Source organism: Conger conger, chromosome 1, assembly GCF_963514075.1.
Source record: "Conger conger chromosome 1, fConCon1.1, whole genome shotgun sequence".
Taxonomy (NCBI): Eukaryota; Metazoa; Chordata; class Actinopteri; order Anguilliformes; family Congridae; genus Conger; species Conger conger.
Genome location: NC_083760.1, coordinates 73,415,487 through 73,434,988, shown reverse-complemented (window position 1 = coordinate 73,434,988; position 19,502 = coordinate 73,415,487). Strand labels below are relative to the sequence as shown.

Below are 19,502 nucleotides of genomic sequence, written 5' to 3'. Positions count from 1 at the left end.
ATGGTTATAAGCAGTGTGTTTACGGCAAATTACAATCTGCATATATAGCTTCAATATTATCGGTAGGTAGTAGGGCCCTAGTCATCGTATCATTAAAACAGATGCTTAAATATGAATTTAGATGAGGGTGCAATATACACAGGTATTCTGTTGATAAGAATGAGTCATGTGGGTTGTATGTTATGTTCAGTTAAAGTTTGAAGAAAAATGCAGACTTGCAGTAGGCCTAATATAATGTATAGCTCAGCTTGAGCAAGGGACTGGACGGATTTTTTATTTCCCATGAACCTGTTCATTAGTATATTGGAAATCATCAAGTCATTTTGCAAGTCATGAAAAATGAAGACAATTTGCATGAATAGAATGATGTATATATCAGGATATTATGATTGAATAAGTGCTCTTGCAAAAACAGTGAGCATCATCTGTTTGGGGTTCGCGGTCTTCTGGCAGTTCAGTGCTCATTCTTATCATCAATATAAATTACTCAGTAGCACTTGGCCCAGTTCTTGGTGCGTGCATCTGAACAACACATTCAGTGTGCTGTTCAGTTTTAACTGCACATTTAATGGCACTACTTTGAATGCTCATGGAGAACCTACTCATTAAGCCCATTCAGATATGTGATGCCTCCACTGGTACCTTGTAAATGTCTCAATATCAGACAACATTGTGCATATCAACGGCTCTTAAGCAGGTTGGAGTATTTGTTTCAATAACTGGTCTAGTTTAAAAAGACGACAGTTGCTTTGAATTTGGCGCAGTAAAAACTAATGAGAGAATGCTACATTAACACATTTTCCAGATAGTTGCACCATATGTATATCTAAAGTAATTTTCTAAAGGAAATTTGCGTAATTGCTAGAATATGGTATCACCATATTTATTTTGAATCTATATGCACATTTATTAAATTTCCCTTTTGAAAGACTCATATTTTCCCTTTTGTTAAGTTCCTATAATGTATATTCTGTCAATTGCAATGTATTTGCATTCATGAAATGTATTATAAAAAGGGTGCAATGGGAATCTTTTTACGTTAGGTTTACTTAAGCCATACTGTTAAAACAGGCTTCATGCTGCATGTTAACTAACTTCTCAAATGCTTCTAGAAATAAAGAGCACATTCACTACAACTTTATGAATCCTGAGAAAATAATGTACGCCGAAATGATAACATTTGCATACTTATTGAATATGAAGGAAATTGTTGCTTTGGTGGGTCAATACTATATACATCCATTTTTGTTATATGATATGATACAATATATGAATAATGAAACTATGTAATTATAGATATGTACAAATAATTATTGTAATCAATAGAATATCTATTTTCATTACATCATGGACCTTCACTGAAAAAATATGTTTTCAGTGCAGCCCAGTATTTATGTTTAATTATGTTGAATGTTGAGTTTGAAGGGCAGTAATTGAAATAGACAATGCTATGTATATATAAGACAAGGATTGACTTCACTTAACTACTCCAATTGATTGACATATTGCATATTAGAACCCTGTAATGGAACATCTCTGTTTCCATTTTCAGTTCAATATTTTAACATACAGTATGGCAACATATTTAACGAGAGATCATCCCATTGTTATTCACAGTTGTGATCACAAGGTGGCACTATATACTAGAGGTTGGAAGGAAATGCTTGGACTAACTACCCCATTACTCTGGATTCTTTCTGGTGTGCAACATGTTTAGGAGCTTTCAAGATATTTTTATGTATAGGAACAATTCTACTGCTTTAGCTTCAACAATTTCCTTCTGTAAAAATGTTTTACACAATTGAAGATGATACAACACCCAACAAGAGTTCTTAAAGCAATAATCACATCATGAAGAACGCAAATACCCTTCTACAAACACTACTACTACTACTACTGCTCATAAGATAATAATAATAATAAGAAGAAGAAGAAGAAGAAAAAGAAAAAGAAAAAGAAAAAGAAAAAGAAAAAGAAGAAGAAGAAGAAGAAGAAGAAGAGTAATAATGTTGTTTTTATTACGATAATATAAATAATCATCATCATCACTATTCTATAGCCAAAAGATGAGATTAAATGTTGGCCATTGCTTCTATTTGTGTGAAAAGGAAATAACAGAAGCTTATATATCTTTCTATATCTTATTTTTGCATATTTTAAGAGAACAATCTGTTCAATTGTTTCCTGTCAACTGTAAATTACAGTGGCCTACTTGTAGCCTTGAAAAGTAAATTAAAACCCACAAACTGCACATATGGCAGAAATGCATTGCCGATTCATCATTGTTGTGAGTGCCCAACTGTTTATAGACAGATAGTGATTGAGTAGAGTTAACAGCCCCCCTGAGAACTATACACCCAGGCTAAATTAAGTGATGACTATGACGTTTTCACCTTACCATTAAAAGGAAAAATAAATAAAAAGTGGATGATAAACTGAATTGGCATCCAATTTCCGTTTCATGGACTACATTTTTTTTTTTTAACATGTCAATGATCAGTTTCCATGGTTTAAACTTTATTATTAGAATTCAGGTCATTTCTTCAAATGTTATTGCAATAACCAGAAATTGTTTATGTAGTCTTTCTTTAGGATCTTCTGCATTAAGACACAAAATGTACTTGTGAAATTCACATTAATGGCAATATGTTTAGAATGTTCCTTAATTAAATAGATATTCATTTTACAGCGTGAAATGGCATTCAGTAACTGTGCTGACATCCCTAATCAATTTACAATATTATATTAAACTTGAGTTGCTTCATATAGGTTTATAAAAAAATGTATAACCTTCCTTTGGCTAATTTAACAAGCTTACTTTGTAGTTTGAAAACTGTAAAAAGCTGTACAGTTTTAATGAACATCTGATTAATTGGCATTTGGAGCACCAGCTTTTTACAAATTTTAGAAGACAATGAGCCAGCTGGACTACAAGGTTTTACCATATAAAAGTGTTTTTGAGTGTGGTTATTTCCAACCAACAGAGCTCTCTGTTTTAAAGCCGATTGATGTCCATCATTTGATAAGTGCTGCAACCGGTGATGTACAATATCAATGACCAAGGCAGCACACTTTTAAAATTTTCTCATTCTGTTCAAGATCAAAACATTAATTATGTCAACTTCTCAAAACATGCTTAGTTAGATGATATCTAAGACTTACTTTACCCATCCAAGGTGGATTACAAGAAAACAGTGACATATTTTCTCAATAAATTGCTGTGATTTCACTGAATCGCTGCAATGATTAATTTGGCTGCTGTAGCTTGCACTTGAATGCAAACAGAAATATTGAGGGAGATAGTCGACTACTCATTAGCTTTATCTGAAACCGACTTCAGTGACATTACTGCAATAATAACTATTAATTTCAAATGCAAATTAAAATGTGTTGACGAAGTCGCTGCACTAGAAACAAACAAGCAAGCATAAATTGATCTGAAACTGCCTGACCATAGCTGATCAATAATATCCATTACATAATTTAAAAATAAATATGTTAGTAAATGACAACGCGCTCTCTTCTGTTGTGATTCAGTCATCAAACGAGAGACATGAAACGGAAATAATGAAATCGACTAGTCAGGAAGGCAGGAGCAGTGTCCTTCACAGCTGTAACGATTGTCTTGGGTGTTTGCTTTATTATAAAGACGTAGCTACAATATTTGCCAGATTAAACTCAATTATGTGGGCTACCTGGTCATTTCAAGCAGGCTATTTCCACTTGTTGGACTTGTTCCGCCAGGGCCAGGCCCTCCACCCCATTTATGTATTTATTTATTTATTTATTTATTGAGGTGGAGCCTCCTATCCCCCCCCCCCCCCCCCCCCCCCAACCATTTCCTCGGATTTCGCTCTGCTTGGAACAGACCAGATAAGCGACTGAATGGTGACGGCAAGAGACCCAGTAGCACATCACAATTCAGTTACATCTGCCTCCAGAACCACTTCGAACGCCTTTTGAACGGAATATCGCCTCTTGAGGGGACCGTTCTATACATTCACAACATAATAAAATTGGATATCTCTAGAAAAAATATGAATTATATCGTGTTAGCTTCGCTTTTCTCATTGGTCTTTGCTGGGAAGTCACCGAGGCTAAAATTCACTGTTCAAGGTAAGTGTTTCAGATAGCCTACTGTGTTTTATCCTAACTTGTTATTCTTTTAGTAGTAGATAGCCAATGCTAAACAATTCTTATCTTGAAGGAACAGCTTACCAGAAGAACATTTAGGTCTGATTTCTTGGTTGACGTCTGTTGACTGATAGCCTATCAGGAGTGATGTTCCACACTAAATTAATGAAATTGTAAAATGATTCATGAACGATGCATCCACTTGAGCTCTCGGCTATAGTCCGGTGTGTTGCAATCGACGCATCTCGTCGAGCTGCGGTATTCGTAATTGGTTGCTTGGCTATTATGTAGGGCGTCGTAGGCTACATCATGGATTTTGACTCGAACTGCAAAAATGATTATACGTTGTGTTTATTAATATTTCTTACGAAGACAAATCATTTGACAAATCGATGTTTATTCTTGTTTGTTTTTTTAAAATCCACGAATCCCACAATTCCCTAAATCGCCAAGGGTGTCTGTTGCTATTAATATCATTTAACTGTGGGGAATGTCAACTGTAGGTAGCCTACTAGTGTGAAAAAAATATCTTCCCGTTTCACTGGGATCCACTAGCTACCCTAAATTAAGTGATTTTGACGAAGTGCCAAATTTCTGAGGCACCCCAATTAAATGCATCGGCGAGTTTACACTTCTGGGTAGACTAAATGGACTGCGGAAATTAACTTAAACAAGCCAGACTAATAATCGTAGGTTTAAAATCAAATTTGAATCTTTAAATTTAGTGGATAGGTACATGTGGATACATTTTTTCTCCGAGAAAACAATTCGTTATATTCATCATTCTATATCACGTGCGAATTAAATGTTCAATTGCGCATATGATGTGATGTAGTTGTCTATTCTCCCACACTCAGCCTATGTAGCTTTTATGTCTATTATTTACCATATGTAATGGAGTGGCATGAAGTAAGCTAACTGCTTTCACAGTAATTTCTGCTGCAGCTAGTGCAGTAGTCATGGAAACAGATCAGATTAATTCTTAAGCCAATAAAAAACCTCAGCGTCTAGTTTTGGTCTGTATATTGGTATTCACCATCTGTAGCCCAATACACGTAGCTATCGCAGATAATCAAATCAGTCCGTCCGAAATGATAGCTATAAAACAGAGCCTAACACATATCCCATTATGAAAATCCCAACATCGTTTTAAGTATTCGACTGACGGGAATCAATTGTGTACGTAGGCCAAACCAATCAAACAAATTGATTGGAAAACAGTTTTATTGAAATACGTAGCCTACTTGAGCTACGTAGCTCGCGCTGCATAACTGCAATGCAGGTGCTGGCGCTGCTGTGGCTGATGGTGCTGCGGTAGCAAGGCGCGCTGAGGATGGAGCACCAGCATCAACGACCTCGATAGTACATCGAGACAGGACTGTGGAAAATTCCACTCTTCCAGCAGAAGCGCAATTAACAATTCAAAGCACATCTCTATACCTTGCAATTTCTCGCAATGAATTCACAATCAATAGGAAGAGTCATTTTTCAAATGTAGACATGCGGACGTTGAATTAATTAAACATATTTCGAATTGCGTTCATCCTCAGTACTCGATGTTGACTGTAAATTCTTTAAAATGTCAATAAACCCATCGCTGAGATTAATACGATCACATTAGCCTATTGTGGCTGTACTAGGCTATTCTACTACCAAAGGCCTACTATCAGACTAGTTCTATTCTTCTTCTTCTTCTTCTTCTTCTTCTTCTTCTTCGTATTATTATTATTATTATTATTATTATTATTATTATTATTATTATTATTAATGATATATTTTGTAAGTGTAAATGGTAAATGCAGTATTGCCTCATAATTGAAACTCAGAGGGGGTGTTCGGTTTCCGTCTAAGGAGCAATTTACGTACAGTACATAGTAGGTCGGAAATGCAGAGCCATTAGCCTACAGCGTTACTGATACCCACTTCTCTGAGCATTGTGAATCTACCCAGAGTGAGCGGCCTCAGGTCAGCATGCGTCTGTTTTAGAATCATGTCTGCTGCATATCAAAAAGCCAGAGCGCGCCACGAAGTGCTGTGGACACGGTAGTGCCTTTGCCATGGCAACCAACTGCGTATGATTTTGGAAAGCAGCATTTTAATCCATTTTGCCTTCTGCAGCAATCCAGAAAAATATCACACAAGCGCATGCATAGCCATTGTCTTAAATTGTCATTGTGCAGCACATTAGTTACCGATCATAATTTGTTATTCATCTTCAGATGCAGCATCGATGAAATTTGCAATTGCAAACTGATGATTACAATCTGTACGATTTTTCTGATTCGTTTGGAAATGTTGTGACAACACTTAGGGTACAAACGTCACATGCAAGGGAGAAATAGTGTAGACTCCACTTAAATTAACTAGTTTTTTTTCTGTTTATTTGAGTGAAAGTCGCCAGACATATTGTCAGTTTAGGTTACAATGTTAGCACTCTTTGTGCTAGTGTTAATTTAAATATATATACCTCAAACACCATTGATTCTTTCTCAGGAGTCAGCTAAGAGTGTGCTGGGGTAATAAATCAGTTCATAATATGCACCTTGAGATTGTTCATAAGCTTTAAATCTAGATCTGCTGTTTCAGGTGCTTCCAATATGGTGAGTTTTGGTTTAATTTCTTTGAAAATCAGAGGCATTTTCGCAAGACTAGCCTTGAATGTTACATTTCACAAAGTATACAAAAGGACTACCGCAGCCAATTGAAGATAACTACTCATCTCTATAATATTCCAGCATATGATCTGCCTGACAGTTTGTTGTGAAATTGCACATAAGCACAAATAAACAGTGAGAGACATTTGGAAGAAGAAACATGCAATGGCAAAAATATGTGAGTATTGAGGCAAAACATGGACAGCAGAAGAGCACATTGAGCCTTTGTTATGTAATGTGTCTTCAGAAACCTTGGCAAAGAGTGAAAATTGATAAACAGGCAGCTTTATGTAAATGCCATCCATTATCTTAACCCGCTTATCCTGAACAGGGTCGCAGGGGGGGCTGGAGCCTATCCCAGCAACTTTATGCAAATGTCAGGGGATATTTCAAAATAATAGGTGATATTATTTTTCCTCAGATTGATGTTCTTTACCTGACAACAAATTATTGCTCATGGTTATAATAGTCATGCTGAAAAAATGTAGTGGATGCTAATTTCATCAGCCCTGACTCAACAAAATATTAAGTACATTCCTAGTTTAAGACTCTCAAATTGTTTGACAATTGAATAAAAAATGAAATAACAGGCAATAACGCTCTTTAAACTGTCTTGCAGCAGCAGCTCGGTTTCACTTCACCAAGCCAGAATACTACATGACCCTGTTCCACCAAGAGGGAGGAGATGTGCTCTATGTGGGGGGGCAGGCAGCAGTCTACATGCTGACATTCACTGATAAAGGTGTCAGTGACACTCAGGTAGGCAGAGATGGAGCAGCCCAGTGTCAGCACATGATCCTGCCGCCCTACAGCTGACCTTGTCAATGCCATGGTTTCAGTGTGCGGGGGTATTAATATTTATAGATACACTTAACCTTCTAAATTAATTGGTTTTTTTAATTAAAAAGTGTTCCTGACTCTGACATGGCTGGAGTAGAAATAATGCTTTGACTGACCTGCTGTCTGCACCTCATTTAATTTCATCCCGCAGATGTTTTTGTGTGATTTGATGCACCTTTGTCTAAACCCTCATTGTTTTCTTTCTGAAATATCTGTGAAATTTTTGTGAATATATTTGCTTTTCGTCCAATAGATACCTTATGCCTTGCCTGCTGAATAACACAGATAATTTAATGGAGAGGTTAAACATTTTCTATTTTATTCCAGATTGCAGTCCCAACAGAAGAAAATGCAAAGGAGGCATGCATTTCCAAATCTGTAATACCAAAGGTGGGTACAACTCCAAAATATAGTGCAGGCGTTAAGGAATTCAACTTGTTCCACACAGCATGATTACTGAGTTAGCCAGATAACTACTCTGAGTAAATCTTCCAGATCTTCCAGGTTTTACTTTGTGCAGTTATCTGGGTAACTCAGTAACCCTGCTTTGTGGAACAGGCCTCTGGTCACAGAAGTTAAGTTTGTTAAATAAAATACATGAACAGAATGAAAGTCAGTGATTTCAATCTCTAGGTTAGGGTGTCTGCCAAGTCCTTCAGTGTTTTTAATGACATTGACAAGGTTGACAAGTTGTGAATTAAGTTTGCAGTTCTTCTAGTTACATCCTGTCTTCTGACAATGCTTTCCCTGCCTACAGAATTACTGCACTTTGATCCCCAATCTGTACACTTGTGTTAGCATTGAAAGTTCTGTTTAAGAAAGTCTGCCAAAATCTATTAATGTCATGTAAATGATAACTGGAATGTCAGACATCTTCAGATGGATCCTCAGATAAAACCTTTGTGATTCTTATATAAATATAGTTATACTTTTAGATATGTTACTTGATTCCACAATGCTGCACAATTTGTAGATATAATTACAGATTGCTTTATTCAAAGGCAAAATGTATCTTATGTTACATCACTCGAATGAGTCAGCTATATAGTATTTGTCAGCTATATTGAATAGTGCATTATGACAGTGTTATATTCTTTGCTTAACTGACAGATATCTACTGTGTATTTGTTTTCCCCTCTAGATGGAGTGTGACAATTTCATCACTGTCATTCAGAAAGTCAGTGACACCTTACTGGTGTGTGGTACAAATGCAGGCACCCCAAAATGCTGGCAATTGGTAAGCTGTTTATATTAACTTTAAATGCTTTGATGTTTTGCTCTAAATATCTTCAATGTATATATTGAAGTCAAATCAAGTTAACTTTATTGTCATTGACATACATGGAAGAGGAATAACATTTCTCTGGAACCATGGTGCAACAGAAAGGACATGTACTGCCACTACTACTACTACAACTGCCGTTACTAATATTCTAAAAGTTACCAGTGCTGTATATACAAAATTGCAAAGTTACACAGTAAATGCAAAACATACACATTTTAAAAAATACACGTTATGGACTGTTATTGGGAGGGGGCAAATGGAGTTCAGATTCCTGACAGCCTGGTGGAAGAAACTGTTGCGCAGTCTGGGGGAGCTGGCACGGATGCTCCAGTACCTTTTCCCAGATGGAGGGTGGAAAGATTGTGGGAGGAGTGGGAGGTGTTGCCTACAATGCTGGAGGCTTTACGGACATGCCGTGCCTCATAGATGTCCAGGAGGTCGGGGAGTGTGATGCCAATGATCTTCCCAGCTGTGCTGTGTATAGGGTGTAGTGTTTTTCGGTTGGAGACACTGCAGTTTCCGTGTCTGACAGAAACACAGCTGGTCAGCACACTCTTAATGGTGCCTCTGTAGAAGGTGGTCATGATGGGTGGGGGAACACTTGCATTCCTCAACCTCTGCAGGAAAGGAAATATTATAATATTACTCATTAAGGGTCATGTTTCAGTAATGTTTCAGTGCTAAGTTGTTTTTCTTTGCTTCATCATTTGCTTTGTGCAGGTGAATGGCACGGTACTGACTGATATGACTAATGGACATATTTCATCATCTGATATCTCCCCACCCTTCCCTTCACAAAGATCCGTCAGCCTGTCAGCAGGTATGCCCTAAAACACACCCCAAAACAAAGCACAGTCCCATCTCAGAACACTCCCATCTCAGAACATTGTCCCATCTCAGAACACTCCCATCTCAGAACATGGTCCCATCACAGAACACTCCCATCTCAGACCATTGTCCCATCTCAGAACACTCCAATCTCAGAACATTGTCCCATCTCAGAACACTCCCATCTCAGAACATTGTCCCATCACAGAACACTCCCATCTCAGAACATTGTCCCATCACAGAACACTCCCATCTCAGAACATTGTCCCATCTCAGAACACTCCCATCTCAGAACATTGTCCCATCTCAGAACACTCCAATCTCAGAACATTGTCCCATCTCAGAACACTCCCATCTCAGAACATTGTCCCATCTCAGAACACTGCTCTGATCCTCATACTGACATGAACCTGTGCCTGATGTCCAAATACAGTACATGTGCTTCAGATTGTATAGTCAGCACTCTGTCACTCTGCAGAAACACCATATAATGGAACAGACACACATACTATGACAGCTGAATCCCATCACAAAACCATCACATTCAGATATGAAATTAGTCCTAAATGCTTTACTGCTTCAGTAATGCCTGCTCAGCCAAGCTTTTCTGTGCAAAAGAAAGGTGAATGAGCCACAAAACTGTCCTTTTTGCTCTATCCAGATGGGAGTCTGTATTCTGCTCTGTCAGCTGTGGGACATCAACCTGGCTCAATCCGCAGGACCTTCGGTTCCCGCAAGCTGCTGAAGACTGAGAACAAATGGCTACATAGTGAGTGGGAAGGGATGGGGGTGGAAGGGTGCAAGGATGAAAGAGGAAGAAAAATTTTGAAATGCTAAAAAATGTAAATATTAATAAAATAAAGAACTAATGTTGAGAAAATTAGAGATATAAATAAAATAGAAATACAAAAGAAATAAGAGAATTTGTGACTTGCATCATGGAGACTGTTCCATAGAGCAGGATTATTTAGTTAAATGGATAACTGCACAAAGTAAAACCCAGAACCAGTCTATGTTCCAGATTTGGGCAGGGTCCAGGTTTTCCTCGTGCAGTTATCCACCAAACTCAGTGATCCGACTTTGTGGAACAGGCCCCAGATGACAGAGCACTGTGAGGAAATTACAGAGAGCTGAACACAGAGCTGAACACAGAGCTGAACAGCTCTCTGATCTAGACACATTACAAATCTATGATCTTTGTCTTGGTACTGTGCAACATTCTAAATGTTACTTGAAATACATCTATAGAAAAAAGGAATCGCCACTGCCAGTAAATCTGAATCAGAATAGTTACATTTTCATTGAACATACCTTAAAGGAATAGGTCACTCATTCATTTTGTCATCACATTACCTCGAGTAATGTGTTTTGTCACCGCAATGATTGTTCTCCACAGTGTCTTCTTACAGATTTGATTAGTGAATCCCAATTTAGAAAATAAATGTAAATATATGGATGAGGAAAACCTATGGATGAGATTCTGTTTTATAATCTTCAAAACACCAGACATGATTAATGAGTCATTTGGAAGCCGGATGTGCTGTTTCAACATATCCATAACAATATAACATCATTGATTATCTCATCTTAATTAGAAACTTCAATCATCTAAAGTGGCTAAGCTACCTCACTACATTAGGGAGAGCCTTGCATAAAATTCACTGTCACTGATATCACGTACAGTGATTGAATAACATAGCTTGCTCAAAACATCTTTTGTTCAACGTAACAATCAATCACTGTATATACCTTGTGAATGGATGAATTAATTTATTCAGAAGTATGCAATCCACTGCTGTACAATGGCTTTTTGGCTTCAGGTTCTGAAGTGGCATGTGAAACTGCTTAGCTCATCTGACTCATTTTCAATGACTGATGAAATCAGTGAAAATACTGATAAGCTTACCTGACGCAGCGCCTTTTTTCCTGTAGATCCTCAGTTCGCTGGGGCAGCAATGATCCCTGGGTCCCAAAAGCACAAAGAAGAAATCTACTTCTTCTTCAGTGAGATCAACAAGACGGCTGGAGTCGATGAGCAACCGTATAGGGCCCGCATTGGGCGTGTCTGCATGGTAATGCATATATAATGAGCATATATAATTATGTCACTGGCTGGCACAAGTGTACATATTCACCATCATATCTATACAAGGATTGAATTAGGTTAGATTCTAACTATTCTAACATGTGGGGCCTGACCATGAGCATTTGCAAACGGAAGACACTCACACCCTTCACTTGTTCCAGGTGGATGAGGGGGGCATTAAGAACTTGCTAGCAGACTCCTGGACCACCTTCCTGAAGGCACGGGTTATGTGTGGAGTGGGCACCTCCCCTCAGCAATATAACAACCTGCAGCAGGCCTTTGTGCTCACTGCACAGGAGAGGAGGACCGGTGTGATGTACGGGCTGTTCTCCAACGCCTGGTGAGCATGCACCTCTGCCCCTCTAGTCATCGGCAGCATCCAGAAGTTAGCAATAAGTGTTTGGGTGCTAAGAAACTTATCCCATGGTGAACCTATATGAATATACTAATCTATTCTGTTTATCATTTGAAGCTTAAATAGAATCTTAGAAATACTAAAAGGAGGCTATGCTACATTCTGGAGTGGAAGTGATGACATGTTTAATGTTTATACCGCATTATGACATGTTTTATTATCAAGGTTTTTAAGAAATGAAAGCGGCTGTTTACTTCAACATTGTGTCTGCTTTCTCCCAGGGACACCACAGTGGTGTGTGCCTACTCCATTGAAGACATCGACCAGGCCTTCTCCACCTCTAAGCTGAAGGGCTACACAACCCCCCTGACAGGACACCGCCCTGGGACAGTAAGGCCACCCGGCACAGAATGGACTGTGACACAGTTGCTGATGGTAGAAAGAACTACCCCTGGGGAACAACACAACTGCAGTAGCAACAGAACAAACAAACAGTTATTTGGTCAGAATTTTAATGCAAAATAACACGAAAAGGAAGAAGTCCAGTGTTTTAAACATCCTATTTTCAGATGTGGCAAATCCAGGTTCACAAAATAAAAGTCCTCCAAAATTCAGTTTTAATTACCTGATTTGCTAATTAGCACAGGGTTTCAACCAGGATGTAGAATTAGTGAAATCAGCTGGCTGAGTTAATGGGTCCACAGACTTTCCACCTCTGCCTATGAGTGTCATTCACGCTTGTTGTCTTTTCCCCTCCTGTCCCCCAGTGTGTCCTCAAGAATGTGACATCATCACTCAATGCCAAAACCCTAGGGGTGATAAAGGACCATCCAGAGATTGAGGATGTCATCACACCAGTTGGAGAAGTACCTTTGGAACTGCCCACTGATGACCAGTTTACCCAGACAGTTGCTGACACCGTTCTGGCAGTCAATGACGAGCATTACAGTGTGTTGTACCTGGGAACAGGTGAGCAGGCAAACTGGAGCCAGTGGATCAGTGTGGCGGTCAGGTAGTATAACTTGGCGTGAGGAAGACTAGTGTAAAAGTGAGGTAAACACAGTACACTGCATTTGTCATGATCAAGCTGTGACATCAAAACAACATTTTCACAAGAATTCATCATTATCTAACTTCTCTAAACTTAGATAATGGTGAATTCTTATGAAAATATATGTCATTAGCTGATCATCAGGGGGACTTATTATGGAAAGTGTTTATAAGAGGATCTTTTACCATTCTTTCTACTGTACGACTGAAAGATGCAATGAGAATCATTTATGCAACAGCTTGATGTATTCAAACGTAATTTTAAGATTAAGTGTAGATATGGTCTCCAGAAAGTAAAATGGTATATAACTTGCCATTTTGCAAGTAGCTGCATTTGTAGTAACTGAGTGCAGCTATTCTCTCATTGGCTACGTGTGAATGTAATAATAGCTACAATAAGGTCAAGGTTGCACAGAATGCTAGGTGCTATTCCTGGGCTGTACTGTACTGTATGCAACCTGGGACTAAAATAGTCCTCCATCTGACGTTCTGTTTCCACAGAAAAGGGTAAAGTCCTGAAGGTCCTTCACACCATAGAGGAAGCGTTCATCATCTCTCAGTACTCTTTATTCCACAATGAGAGTCCCGTCACTGCCATGGCCATTGACTCCCAGAGGGTAATGCATTAACACTCACGGCCCCTCACCATACACAAAGCGCTTTGGAAAAATTATCATGGAGTCCAGTTGCCATACCACGGCGCTGTGTTTCAAATACAAGTACTGTATGCAGCCACCTATTGCAAATAAAAGCAGAATGTTTTATTTTCTAAGGGCCATATCTATGTGGGCCAAGCCATGGAGGTACAGCGTCTCCCACTAGCCGACTGCAGCCGATACGGTGACACATGCCGGGAGTGCATTCTCTCACGTGACCCCTACTGTGGATGGGAGGCAGCGAAGAAGAAGTGTACCCCCATCCCTGCTGGATACAACATCAGCACTGGGTATGGAGCCTGCCACTTCTCATGCTATGCTGAAGTCAGCGAGACCAAATCAGTGTTCCTAATTAAAACATGACAGAGACAGCCATTAGAATCCAAAAAACAGGCATTATCTTTTTTTTAATTAAATTAACTGTTGTATGTTCAATGATGTGTGCTAACAAAAAAGGTGCAATCAAAATTACAGTTAATTACTTGTGTATTTCCTAGCCCTGGTTAGTGTAACAGTATCCCAATATCCTGTTTAAAGAAGACAGTGCTTCCTCTTATCCTGAATGACTTCCATTCAGAAAGCAAATTTATCAGAGATCGTCCTTGTGCAAGCATATACACAGATAAGATTTATGGAGCTCCAGTTAATTTAATCTTGTTCTTCTTATAGTGCAATCGTCCAGAGCCTTGATCAGTCCAATACCTCTGTTTGTGGAGAGGCCACAGGTGAGTAAAACCAAACAGACTCTCTGCCTATCTAATTTCATTTCGCCTTAAAACTGGTTATCTAACCAATCAAGTTGGGACTTCAGCAGATGTTTTGAGGGCGTTAGTCTACACTCAATCCAGTGTCATTCCTTCACTTTTTTCTGGAACTGAATCACATTCTGTCATGAGCACTGTACTAGTATTACTTACTACCTCCACAGCCCTGAAGGTTCGCAGCACATCTCCAAAGGAGGTACTGGTGGACTCAGACGGGCCAGTTATGCTCCCCTGTCCTGTGCGTTCCTATCACGCCACCTACCGCTGGGAGAAGGATAACTGCATCAAACGTTACCCCTGCTCCATCTCGGGGGGCTCCTGCGTGCTTGCTCCTAGTCCAGACCTGCCCCTGGAGGCAGGCATCTTCCGCTGCATGGCCCTGGAGAACGGCTACAAGGAGGAGGTGGTCTCCTATCGGCTGGTCTTCAATGGCGGACCCCTCCCCGCCTCCTTTGCTTCTACACTGGCTCCCTCCCTCCTGCTGGCCGCAGCCACGCTGTGGCTGATGTAGGCCATCAGTCCCTCAGATCCCCCTTCCTTCCCCTTTACAATACGTGCCATCAGTGGAGTCATGATGCCTACGTCCGGTTCGCAGAGCACTTAAGCCACAGCATTGGGAAACAAAACAGCAAAAGAAACATGCCTGTTGCATGCTGAGATTTTTATACTATAACTATAACTATTAGTCCTGTCACATTTCACGGTGTGGTCAGTTGTTCCTGAACAAGGACATATTTTTACTAAATTGCCTTAACAGCAATCAACCCTCAGAATAACATCACTACAGAAGCAATAGGATAGGTGTGTGTGTGTGTGTGTGTGTGTGTGTGTGTGTGTGTGTGTGTGTGTGTGTGAGAGTGTGTGTGCATGTGTGGGTGTGTGTGTGTGTATGATTATGCGTGTGTGTTTGTGGGTGTGTGTGTGTAAACACAGTTGAAACAACAGAAGTCAGATACTAACAATATTATCTATACAGTATATTTAAAGTTTTGCTTTTCATCCTATGAACTTACATCTATCTTCTGTGATAAAGGTTTTGAAAAGCTGCCATCAGATTCTGATTGTAATGAGTGCTTTGCGAACCAAGGTTTTCAGACTCAAATGAGCCAATATTTTTATGTTTGGTAAAGTAAATTGCCAGGCTACTTTGTTTTTTTTATTTTATTTTATTCCGTTGTTTTTTGTACAGATTTAAAGTCAACTGTGCCATTCTGTGTAAAATTTACTGCTGGAATGTGGCTCCAAGAGAAAAAAAGTCCTGTTGAAATTCATATAGCTATATAACTACACACATTGAGAAAAGTAAGAAGCCTTAATATGTATGTTACATACCTACTAAGCACAAAACGCAGTAGAGCTCTGCAGAGTCTGCCAAATTTGGCTTTGCATGTTGCTCAAGGCCTGAACAAGATCCAGGCCAGGAATCCTATCATAATGATTTAGAGAGGGATTACTGATAGAGATTTGAGAGGAACTCACCCTGCAGCTGCAAAATGTCAGCACGAAGCCTGTGCCTGCAATGCAGCCTTCTTGTTTTTTGATGAAAATGTACAGTAATTCATACATTATGGCATTTCCAATAACCCACATGATAAAAGGCAGCTGAAGCCAAATATGTGTAGATAACATACAGATTTGCATTTTGTTGTCGCAGTCAAAAGTGACATGCAAAATATTTTATATCAACGCAAATGCTCCCATTGACCATTGCTTCATACTGTATGCTTTATATATATATTTGCAGTGAAGCTAATAGGAAGACAGGGGGCTAGGAAACAGTGGGCCACTGAATGTGACTGAGGGGAAATCAGTACCTAACAGGATAATAGTGAAATTGTGATTTCATAATTATGGCCATTATATGCTGAGAAAAAAGGCTCTATCAGTTTCAACAGGATTATTTTTTTAGGAGGAGCATGGGAAATAGCAGCAACACTCTTGAGAGAAAGACTACTGGCAGGCACATTTAATAGCTGGGTAAAAATGGAACAGTACTTCCATTTGCTAGTTATCATCTTTTATAGTATCAGCCCCCAATGGTCTGTGTTAAATGTATGATATTTCAGGTTTTAGCCCACTCTTTTACTGAGCAGGCAGCATCTGTTCATCCTCCTGGCTCCATTGAATACCATGCTGAGCCGAATATATAAATCAACAGAAGATGTTCTAAGTTATTGATAGACTGGTGTCATAGAGCATCAGAAACAGACCCATCAGTTGGTATCTATTGCACATCCATGGACCAAATAATCACCCCAGCCATCCATAGGAATTGGTGTAACCCAACCATGTGTTTCTTAGTTAAACTTTCCAACATGCTAACTGTAGGCTTTATGTACATTATATGCTCTATGGATGTCTTTTTGATGGCACCTTAGAAGATGGTATGACCCAACTAGTGCCAAAAAGACCAGCTGTCTTGCAGCTGGATTGTTTTAGAAAGAAAAGGCACTAGGTACACTGACTGTCTTTCTCTCTGGTCTAGGCCTTGTGTTGCTGTCTCCCAGGTGTGGGTTTCACACAAGTTAACTGCACTGTACTGAGGCAGCCAGTTGATTGTGCCAAACCCAAACTATGCTGATGTGTCATCCGCCCGCAGCTTCAAGTCACTTAGCCTTCTGTGCTTGTTTACCAAATTGCTGCCATGCTTTTGACACATACACACGCACACGCACACACACACAATTCCCAGCCTCACGCTATTTGCACTTGCTCACTTGTGTTCCACCTTCACTTCCAACACACAGTCCAGAACGCTCAATGTTGTTTGTGCCATTTTATTCTGTGTACTGAGCCAGTGTTTTTAAAGCTGTGAAAATAACATACTGTAAGAGATCTGCCAACATGCAACTGGCATAATCACCTGCAGAGCAAGTTGCAAAGCCTTACATGCTTTTCCAAGACAAAGATTGACAACCTGTTTTTAGGGGTCCTGTTGAGATAATTAAAAAACAAATTAACAGTAACATCGCCTTCAGTCAAATATAATTTGCAGTTAACCTAGTTTCATATAATCTGACTGGATACAATTTGTGACAATGTTGATGATCCAGCTATTAAGATGGGGATAATTTCCCATGTGCACTTTAGTTCAGTACAGATTTACTCACATACAGGTAGCTGCAATTATTTACCTTAATATGAATCATAACAGGCTATCCTTTACGAATATCCCTGCCATTATTTGTGCCCATATTTTAAAAAATAGAGGTCCATTTCCAATTAGGAATTCTCACCCAAATACAAATATTGTTTTCCTTCAGAATTGTATAAACCAGGTAGGCTGACATTCTGTAAAAAGGTTTTAGGCATATTTAGTGAATAGGAATGGATTGAAGACTGCTCTTAGAGAGATGGCCTAAACGTAAATGCCAAAGTGTGCTTTCCCTTCAGTGAGCCAAAATCCTGGCCATATTTTCCCCGTAGCTTGTTTAAAATAAGTAGTGCAGAATATTAGCCATACAGTATTTTTATGGAGTAAGGACACAATTCGATTGAATAAGGCCGCAAACATTTTCTCTTCATCCAGGATATATTTTTGTAAACCCCTCAAGATCTTGAACAGATCTGTACGTATTTTTACCATGATATGCTACCATGGTATGATATACCTGATGGCCAATTGTGCTTTCCCTTCAAACCAAGAGGTGCCATGGGCCAAGTGTGGCCAACCAATTTATGTATTCTTGATTTATTATGGTTTGCATTCAATTACATGTTTGTGCTGTCATTTAAGAAGCCTGTTGGTAGCTGCATTTGAGAAAAAGAGAGGTGGCAATCCCTCCCTTTTCTTCTGCTCCCTTGAGTTCAAATGCTAGAATCGTGTCTGGCATGGGTTGCCTCTGAAACAGTATGCGCCAAAAGCTTGTGATATTGCAACATGCCTTCATTGCACATACTTATGTATGTTTGTTTTTTGAAGAAAAGATCTATCTATACAGTATAAATATGTGTATATGTACTGAGTCAAATTAATTATGCCATCTGATTCCATTTACTGGACATTTAAAATGAAATAAACAAGAAAAGTATACATTGGAAAGAGTTTTGGCTGCTTTATTGTTTTGTGTATTTAGGCTGATATTGATAATGAGAAACAAATAATGAATAATTTCCTTCCAATAATATCCATATGCAAACAATCCACGCTGACACTAATTACAATGGCCCTGTAGCAGATTCCATCTCTACCTGGGCACAGTAAGTTGCTTAATCTCCTTTTGTCTGCCTGCAATCACCATGGCAACTGTCGTGCCCCCAGAGACCCCTGTCCTTCGCTGCTCACTCCGCTCCCCCTCCTGTGGAATTTTGCTTGATTGCTGGGATGCAGTCTTTTTTTGTCCTTCACCAAATGTGCAGCATGCATTGATCGGTAGAATGACTGTGCATACCAGGGAATGCTCAATCCAGAATTACATAACTCATCGTTTATGGCTATGATTACGTGTCATGTCCAGTAGAGGGTTAAATGTACAGTAGGCTAATGCAAAGGACTGCTGCTTAGTCTGAACAGTAAGACATGTACCTATGGTCTAAGATCTATGGACCTTGTCCAAAGAGGATATTCGTTAAAACCTCCATAAAATATATTGCATAGAAATACATGAAACAGAATAGCTATCATTTTGTAAAAACTGACTGTTATTCCCATGAGAAACTTGGGAAAGTGTTTGTAGACACACAGATATGCAGCTTTTCCACACCAGCAACCTGCAACCATCCATGACTCATATTGGTTTATGACCGGGGAGAAGTGTGACTCAGCATGATTATGGTCATTGTAGTTTGACTACTGGAAACACGCTGACATGTTAGTGGCAAGACTGTAATAAATGCCTGCTAAAACCATT

General features: G+C 39.2%; 1 protein-coding gene across 1 annotated transcript; it reads left to right on the top strand.

The window, feature by feature from the left end:
• The first annotated feature begins 3,883 nt into the window (after positions 1-3,883).
• Positions 3,884-15,817, top strand: si:ch211-113g11.6 (uncharacterized protein LOC559008 homolog). The gene is made up of 14 exons (XM_061232390.1): positions 3,884-4,116; positions 7,408-7,547; positions 7,956-8,018; positions 8,770-8,865; positions 9,634-9,733; positions 10,403-10,510; positions 11,674-11,813; positions 11,989-12,167; positions 12,464-12,572; positions 12,950-13,151; positions 13,734-13,849; positions 14,006-14,178; positions 14,558-14,613; positions 14,817-15,817. Exons 1-14 carry the CDS (start codon positions 4,038-4,040, stop codon positions 15,161-15,163), a joined length of 1,908 nt encoding a protein of 635 aa, XP_061088374.1. The 5' UTR covers positions 3,884-4,037; the 3' UTR covers positions 15,164-15,817.
• Positions 15,818-19,502: the final 3,685 nt, after the last annotated feature.